General features: G+C 42.8%; 1 protein-coding gene across 2 annotated transcripts in view; it reads right to left on the bottom strand.

Moving 5' to 3' along the window:
• The window catches only part of DDX26B (DEAD/H (Asp-Glu-Ala-Asp/His) box polypeptide 26B), a 23,202-nt gene extending 21,841 nt beyond the window's left edge, over positions 1-1,361 (bottom strand). For both annotated transcript variants that reach the window (XM_010147404.1, XM_010147405.1), the window contains exons 1-3: positions 1,218-1,361; positions 420-509; positions 1-114 (exon numbers count right to left, since the gene is read on the bottom strand). The exon at positions 1-114 is cut by the window's left edge and continues 55 nt beyond it. In XM_010147404.1, coding sequence (XP_010145706.1) covers positions 1-114; positions 420-509; positions 1,218-1,337 — 324 coding nt within the window. In that variant the 5' untranslated portion in view covers positions 1,338-1,361. The remainder of the gene's footprint in view (positions 115-419; positions 510-1,217) is intronic.
• Positions 1,362-9,150: the final 7,789 nt, after the last annotated feature.

Raw genomic sequence — 9,150 nt, 5'->3', positions numbered from 1 at the left:
AGCAGATGCAGCTCCTGGCAAACGCAGCACTAGAGCAAACAGCCTTTGATCCCAACGAAATGGTTCTTTGGTTAGTTCACTTCCAGGCAAAGGAGAGTTCAAAGGAAGATGAAGCTGGTAAAGAAAGATTTAAGAGTATTTTCAAGCACTTCACAAACCAATACTCAAATTCATTCATTACTCTGTAAAGGACCCCATTTCTCTCCTATCCACTAATTTATCCAAAGTTTTAGTCTGGAAACCCATGTGAACTATGAAATTAGGGGCTGGGCAATACCAGCATAGCTAGTTTCTGTTTGCCATTATAAAACAGGTTATGAAGCAGAAGAACCATTAGCAGTAAAAAACCAATTAATATTAACCTCAGCACAGTGCCAACTTTCAAGATCATAACGTGAAATAATTTAATGCAAGTTTACCTCCTCTTGAACTCCAGCCGTATTTGTCAGTTTGTTTCCGTCCGTGATAGTAATCAAAATTGATGGCTCCAAAAAGAATGGATTCCTTCCCTAGAGCCAAAAGGACAGCAATGCTAAGAGTAACCTTAACACTCAGTTACAGGCTTATATTTTTCCCCTGATAAAATAAACAGTAAGATGAGCAATCTTTCAAAATAATCGTGTCATCTTCTTTCAACAGGCGTAGCGCCACCCAGAGCTGCACCAGATGCGCTGCCCTGCACACTCACGCACACACCCTGAAGATTTTTAGAATTACTAGTCTTTTATCCCTCCTGTGATTGTGCAAAACACCTCTATGCTTGCAAAAGCAGTATATAAATCGGTAATAGTACAGACAAACCAGGATTTCGCGACAGTGGGGTAACACCCAGAGTAATTTTAACTGGACTCTTCAAATGTGAGAGAGGGGAAGTCAGGACATGAACTACAGATAACAAAAGAACTGCGAGACAGATTCACTGCCATCCAGTGTACATACTCCCATACAGCAACCGCCTCTCTGCCATCAGGGTCATTAATACTGCCTTCTTTGCAGTTCAGCAAGGAAAAGAATGCTAGTATATTCCAGGGTACGTTCAGCAGATGCAGTAAGAAAGAAAACAGGAGGAGGAAAAAACCCCAAAGTTCACGTTCCGACACACAGCTACCCAACATAAAAAAAAGTTTAATGAGAAAACAAACTGCACCAACCCCCCACACTATCATTTCAAGAACACACACACAAAAAAGGACAGAAGACTATAAACAATTTGTTACCTGTCCATAGTTGTCTATGCCAGACACTAATCTATTGAGATTTAACAAGTCAAATGATGACCTGAGTGCCTGACCAAGGGTTGTTAGTCCCGAAGCCTGAAGATTTTTCAGTTCATTCATAAACGTTGCATGGTTTTCCTTCCATCCAGCCTATTACATAAAAAAAAAAAAGCTTATTAGCTATTTTAGCAACAAACTGCAATCAACTGCAAGATGTTATTTCCCTTCCCACCAAAAATTAAATTATGCTCCTGATTAATGGATACGCTTTGTCATTTACATGCTACACACACCGAATCCGTGTATGCACAGCTTGATGTGAAATATACACTCACACACTTCTCCATTTTCCAGGTACCCCTTCCCACCCCACCCTGCCAGGCTCCCTTCATGCCTTTTAATGTACTGTCAAGCACCCTCTGCCACTTGTGCATTACAACCCCCTGCCTTTCCCCTACCCGAGTATTTCAACTGCCAACCCTCTAACTACAGGATGGATGAGGAGGATGGATCAGTCCCACCAAGCACTCTGAACTCTGTGGTAAGCAGAGCTAACACACAGCAGCTGTGATTCACATACCCTTCTCTAAAAGGTGGTATGCGGGTGAGTGCAGAAACTACTTCAGCAAACACTAGCTCACAGGGAATCAGTGCAGGATTGAAACTGCCTCCACCAAAACAAGCAGAACATCAGACATTTACGCAAGTACCAGCCTCACATCTTACTCCCCAGATCACTCCTGCAGCGAGCAAGCTCACAATTCACCAGGCTCACAGTCATATGGCATCAGAAACTCTCCTGTGCTCCACGAGGAATACGAGTTACACAGACATGGAGAGAATCATTTCCAACAGTCTGACTTCTGCTGGGCCAACCTCCAAGTAGGTTCTCTCCTCCTTGGCGCAGTGGGCTCAGCAGTAACCGCCTGCTGACCATGCCATGCTGCACGAGATCCTGAAGGGACAGGATTTTCCTGTCCGTTTTGAACAGCTATATCCCACTAACCATATCTAGCACACACTGTGAGCTGCAGAGATGATCACAGGACTGACAAGTTTAGAGCCACAAACGACTTCGAGCATGGAGTAGAAAGGAAAGACGTGAGATGACCAATGCCTCTGCTGAGTTCTCAGATCTAAGCTAGGAGGGCTTCTTTTCAGAATGAGGAATTATAAGGAGATACAGCAGGTTTTGGTCAAGTTTAGCTCCCTGAACCAGTTCTTCGAGCTCTAGATTAGTGCAAGGGAGGCAGAGAGAAAAGTCTGCAATGGGGCAAGGAAAGAACAGGCTTCCAGCAGAGCTGGCCCAGCTTTGCCATCAAACTGCACTTGAAGCTGAAATGAACACTGCAGTTCCATCAGCCGGTTAATTCTCAATAAAACATCATCAGCATCCCCTCACAACAGCTTAACACTAGAGCATCCCCTCAGCTGAACCAGGCAACTGCCCACAGCTCAGCCCAAGGCAAGAGTAAAGTACAAACACAGAGTCACTGCTTTGGAGTGAAAGTGTCTTAGTTAACAGTCTTTTTTTCCAAGCAAAAGATACCAAATCCCAAACAAGATGATTTGTGTTATCCTAAAAAAGTGTGCCTTCAAATCATTTGAAGTGAACAATTGCAAAATACTTTCTGTATGAACTATGAACCTTTAGGTGTAGGTGAAACTGCTTCATTTTGCCTGTTAAAAACAGCTATCAGGTAAGTCCAATTTCTTGGGAATAGCCAGGCTGTAGTTCAAAAGGTGTTTTCCAGCAAAGACTGCTGTTGGAGCTACTCTGTTACAAAAGCACATGGAGGGAGGGATAAAACATGTACAAAGGAAACACTATTCCTAGCCTGCTACTCTCAGTTAGAACTGCAATGAATTGAAGAGTATTTCTTTGTAAAATAAACAGTAACAATCTTCACTGATAGTTGGAGATTCTCTTTTCCTCCTCTGACAACATTTGCTTGGCTTCCAGCTCCTACTGTGTTTGATCTAGCTGCAATGTGGTCCACTGCCGGCAAAACACGCTGCCAGTTTTTCCCGTGCATAACTAAGCTGAAGGAACAAGGAGCAGCTGATCACCACTGGTTTGCCTGCAAAGAAAATTATTTTTCATCTTACAGCCTCTCACAAGGTCTTTAAAGATAAAGCTGAGGAGAGCTGTACCTTTTAAAATAAACAGAGTAACACCGAACAACTCATTAAGTGAACAAGGGCAGCAAATACAAGATTTCCTAATTCCATACCCAGTTTTCAGTAAAGCTCCGATTAGTGTGCTACATTCTCTAGCTTATCCTCAAACAAGCTTTTTGAATCAAAACCACCAAAACTAACGGCAAGAAGGTCTACCTCTGTAAAATGTGTTTTCCAGAAAGACTCAAGCCAATGTATATAGCTACACAGGTATCCTGGGGACAGAAACTAGAGTCCCAAAGAACTCTGTATATTCTCCTTCCTAGGCCTACAGTAGGATCATTCCCAAGACAAAATAAAGAGAGTCAAGTATGTAATACGGAGCATATGTATGAGTTCAACAAAGCACTTTAAAGTGATTGAATAATCCTTCCTAAATTCAAAATACCACTTAGAAAAAAAGCACTGCTTTTATGCAGCACTACTTCCATTTGCCAGCAAAACACTGCTGGCCAGAAAACCCCCGCCAACCAAAAACACACAGCCTTAGAGGAAGGACCAACCGCAAACGTGTTCTACAAAAACTACGTACCCCCCACAGGTCAGGAATTATGAATTCAGAACTAAACAGTAATTGGTTTAGTTTTTTATGAACCAGTTCTAACATTGTGAGTAATTTCTAATCAACTTTATTATTACATTTCTATTTAAGTCACTTTTATGCCCAGAATTTGTTAATAGCAATCTGAGCAGACTTTGTCTTGCCACGACGTTACGAGTTTCTCCTTTGACTGTTGATATGAACAAATAATTTTAGCCTGTACACACATACCAAAAGACTTTGAGAGACATCTGGGAAAAACACAAGTACTATAAGCAAAAATCTCATCCTGTTTGCTTATGCCAAGAACAGGCAAAAATGCAGTGTCATTTAGCCTTCTGTGCCGACAACGGTGAGTTCTGGCTACCCTCCTACGAAACGCTGTGATTTGGAAGCGGCATTTCCAGCTCCTGGCTTTGGCCTCTGCAAGCAAATCATACTGAAAAAATATTGCACTTAAAAAGTAACATTTTCTTCTGGTGACTCAGTTCCCCGACAAATCCATGCCCTGCTCTGTTTCACCATACAGCTACAGAAGCATTTCAGCTGCTTCAAGAAGCAGGTACAGTCAAAATTGCTTTGTTTCAGCAGTAAACAGGCCCAGATTATCTGGAATTCAGACCAACAGCAAGGTGAAAAACCTAGTGCAGAAGAGAAGGGTTTATTTACCCCAACCAGAACCAGGATTAACTGAACATCAGAAGGAAGAGTTGAGCAGCACAATGAAGTCCCATGCAGAATCAATAGCTTAAAAAGACCTTCCAGACACTGGAGAAACAACAAAAGTAAATTTCAGTTGCAAGAGGCAGGAAAGAACATTTTATAAAATGTTTGGGGGAGGGAAATCTACTACCTTGATTGCACAAGAGAGCAATACCAAAGTACAAGTAAAACATTACCAAGAGGTGTGTAACAACTCACACGTGCTGTATCTCAGGGACACTGGATCAGCTGTCATCTTTACTGGCTTTGTTGTAGTTTGGTTTTGGTTTGGTTTTACACAATACACCATTTTGGGGCTGCATGGTTGTTTCCAACTGTTTCTCAGCACACTTTGGTCAGCCTACAAGGGCAGGCCCAGAGGCTGTCCAGATCCAAAGCAGTCTCCCGACTTCACCAGCTCCAAGAAATCCAGGGAGCTGGTGCTTTTGAGGCTGCAAGTCTTCATCTTTAGTGTTTCTACAGGCAATGCCAAAAGACAGAGCTGTAGTTTATTGTTCGCTGGACTGCTTTCAGATCTGATTCAAAAATTGTAATGTTACTAAAAATACTCTTCCAAGTAAGAAGACAATTTCCAATCTAGCATGCCAATCACAACAGTCTGTGTTACTGCAAGTACTCAATATTTATTTAAACACACAGATTTTGAGAGTTCTGCTAATGTTTCCCTAGAACCGGATTTTAGATATTACAACTTGTTTAAAGTATTTAAGTTTCTCAATAATTCAAGTTATTATTAAATGCACTCATCTTAGGAAAATGGAGAACAGTTCAGGATAACATGCCTGTGTCATGCTGGACTGTCAGTGACATCCACTTGGAAAAAAATCAGGTAAGAAAAAAAATCCAGCTGTTGAAATCTGAAACCACTCCTGCTATGGAATTTCCAAGTAGTGTGTGAAGACAGTGAAACCAGCAGAGCATTTTACCTTCCAAATCATGAGAACGGTTAATGTTCAAACCACCCTTCTGTTCACTGGTAACTGTACGCGTGATCACCACTCAAACCTGCTCACGCCCCTGTGAGAATCGAGCAGCTGCCTCTTTTCCAGGGAGCCAGGTATTCTTTTGGACCCCTTAGAGTGCCAGAAGCTGCTTCATAAATGCCAAAATACCTTCACCTCTGTAATCTGCACGCAGCCCCAGCAATGCTCAGCAGGTTCTGCAGCAGGGAATACCCTCCTGTCTAGCCTAGCACTTTCCTGCCCCAGCTTCAGCAACCGTGGAATGGGAATTCTAGCAAACACAAAGACTATCCTGATCATCCTAGTTCTGCTAGGACAAAACTTAGCAAAGGGGGAGAGAGAGGTCCTGGTACCACGTCTCCCTTCTGCAGAAGCTCAGGGTTTTGCTGCTTGTTGGTACCAAAGAGTCAAAGCCCATGCCACCCCCCTGGTTTTTACATGATGGTCAGATTTGCTAGCCAGCAACAGCATGCAGTAGGAGAAAGGTACCGACTACGCTATGAACACTGTATGCAGCTCTACTTAACACTGTAAGTCCTAAAATAAGTCAACATCACACAACATACACTGCCTACCAATTTCATCCTCAAATGCTTGTCTGTACTGTGCAAACAGGACAGAAGGAACAGCTCTCACGTGGACACTGACACCCCTCCAAATACTTAGGAATGCCATTTTTGAGGCAGCAGCGCCCTCGGGTTCTGCCTATACCTCAGCTGCAGAATCGCTCTTGGCTCATTTCAGCACCTGAGCTCTCTAGTTACTTTTATAGGACATACCAGCCTTGTCACAAACAGCCCTTACAAAAGAACCTCACAAGATCAATGCTTTTTTGTTCTTGGCACAGCACCACAACACCCACCTCTTCGACAGGAGATTAGCATACCTCCAGTACAGAATGATACTGGCACACAGGCCCGCAATCAGCTTATCATCAGGGCAGTGCTGAACACAATGAGCCAGCCTGGAGCCAAGCTGTACTGTCCTGGATTTGGAGGACTGGTGAGTGCTGGTGGAGGTACATTATCAGATCTTACTGGTCTGATGCAAAGCTTGTGGGAGGAGGAGGAAGGTTTGTGGGAACCACGCCAGCTGCATGCAATCGCTATCACTGTTAGGCTCTCCACTACACAGTAAATCATTTATAATGTTAGCTTTATTCCCTAAACTTCCACTCTCCCCTTGCCATAGATAAGGGTTTGAAATACAGCTGCCACCACTAGCCTTTGCTGTAACAAAGTAAGATTCTAGGGCAAGGATGGATGAACAGACAAGGAAGCCTTGGTTAGCAAGCCAGAGGAGCCTATCTTTAGCTTTTCACGTGGAAATCTGGTTTTGTAAAGTAGAACAGGGAACAGAGTTTCAGGGTAAAACTTAGATGTGACCCTACTGCAGGCCCCAGAGAAACAAGCCCTGGTCACTCAAAAAGGTCCCTGCTGCTGTTTACTATGAGACCAGCCTAACAAAACCACACCTTTTCAGCTGTTCTTTGAGGAGCTTTTTAATGGACAGTAAATTCACAAGCTTAGACCACTTCCTCAGTAAGCCCACAGAGCATTCAAGTACAGCAAAGAGTCTACAAGAGCATCACTTGGTCCTCCTTACATCAGAGTGAGTGAACAGCAGGTTAGTGGTTTGAGGCTAAAGCATCGTGAATAGTAAGCAAATTGTTTCTTCCTGTCACATTTCTGCTGGATTTGTAGGACACTCAAACTGAGACCTAGTGGTCAAGAGCTTCTTTAAATCCAGTGTCAACTTTTACAGTTTATTTGGTTGGGGTTTTTTTAAACAAACACTTGTCCCAGTCAAATAAAAATAGTCACATAAGTTTAATATAGGTAAAATATCTCCAGGAGAACAGAGAATCAAATTTTTGCCGGCAAAACACGCTGCCAGTAAATATGTATCTTTAGGGAAAAAAAAAGACACTGGAGTAGACAATTCCTTTAATCCCACAAAGCTTAGACACAGTGACACCAGATTTTTCCCAGTAAGCTGTCACTCTGCATGTCCTCCATCTCCATCCATTTCCAGGCACCACAACTCTTCCCGGTTCTCCAGCTCTAGGACAGACTCTGTACCCTGATAACAAAAACAGATTCTCTCCTCCCCTCACCCGAATTTTTTCCTCCACAACTGGGCCTAACTTAAGTGCAAAGACTGTGTGACGTGCTGGCTACCTTTAGCTCAGCAAGCCATGCAGCACAACCAAGGCAGCTGTTCCTGAGGAGATGACAGCCACACCGCTGCATTCCAGGGGTTTGACTCCACAACAGCTGTCCTGTAGCACAGTCCTGCAGACTTGTCACACAGCAGCTGGGGTGCATCCTCCAGTTTTATTTCATCCAAAACCAGCATTTTCAATCCAAAGGACACCAAGGCAGGTCTGCAACATGAACTGAGGTGCACGGGAGATCCCCTTCACTGCGTATTTCTGAGCCCAGTCCTCCTGTAGGTGCATGAAAGGCTCATTCACTTACAAAATTGACCAGACCACCTTGTTTTCTGAAGTATGCATTACTGAATGTGAACAAGATCAGGGCTGCATTCTAGTGCAATGTAACTGTTATTGACAGGCAGTCAGTTACACAGAAAAAGTATTTCCCTGTGATCTCAAAAAAAAAAAATTAAAAATCACACCCCTTGGGAAACAAACTCGGTCAAACCACACCGTGTGGTTCACCCTCCTTTTAAGATGGCTTCAACATTAAACAAGATATGGAAATGCTTTTCTATCAAGAAGAATTCAAGGTGTTTATGTAAGAACTCACATTAATCTTTAAGCACAGTATCCACGGAAAACACTGGTAGAGAGGCTCTTAAGCTCCAGTTGCAAACTGCATACTGGGCCCTCCTGTTAATGTCAGCATTTAGAGAGAAGCAGTATCTTCACCTGTTAGAAATGTCAAACACAGATGCTCAAAGCTGAAACTATACTTGGAATCAGGGGATAACAATAATCAATGCCACGCAAAAAAAAAAAGCCTACACTACCTTTTTATTTATTACCTGCTGTTCCTGCTTTAATCTGTCCCTGGATTTAGCTTTTTGGTCAACAATATTTCATGTGTTTTGACAGCTACGCTCACGACACTTTGCTGCACAAGGATGAAAGGACTACACATGAACAAAGTATAAATACCAAAGAGATCACTGTATCACCCTGTTTCAAAAGGCATTCTTATTTAAATAAAAGGACATTATCCAGTTAAAAAAAGCAGTATTTCTGAGAAGCCCTGGACAAGCTAGGATATTCGGTACAGAACTGAACCAGAACAAGCTACATTTCACACAGCAGCTTAATGGAGAGGGAACACAGATGTACTCATACAATTTGCAGCTTTAGTACAGTAAGCAAAACAAGAGGCTATGTGCTTCTGTTAAGCAGCATAGCAGTCATTTTAGAAATACCATTACAGGTGCATCTAGAACAACCACCACTGTAGAGAGGCCAACAGCTGAAACACGGGAGGTTTCAATGAACAATCTGCATTTACCTACAGCACCATTGCTCTTCCAGACTATT

The sequence above is a fragment of the Eurypyga helias genome, unplaced genomic scaffold, assembly GCF_000690775.1.
Source record: "Eurypyga helias isolate BGI_N326 unplaced genomic scaffold, ASM69077v1 scaffold38772, whole genome shotgun sequence".
Lineage (NCBI taxonomy): Eukaryota > Metazoa > Chordata > Aves > Eurypygiformes > Eurypygidae > Eurypyga > Eurypyga helias.
Note: the sequence above shows the minus strand (reverse complement) of the source record. Positions and strands in the feature narration are given on the sequence as shown.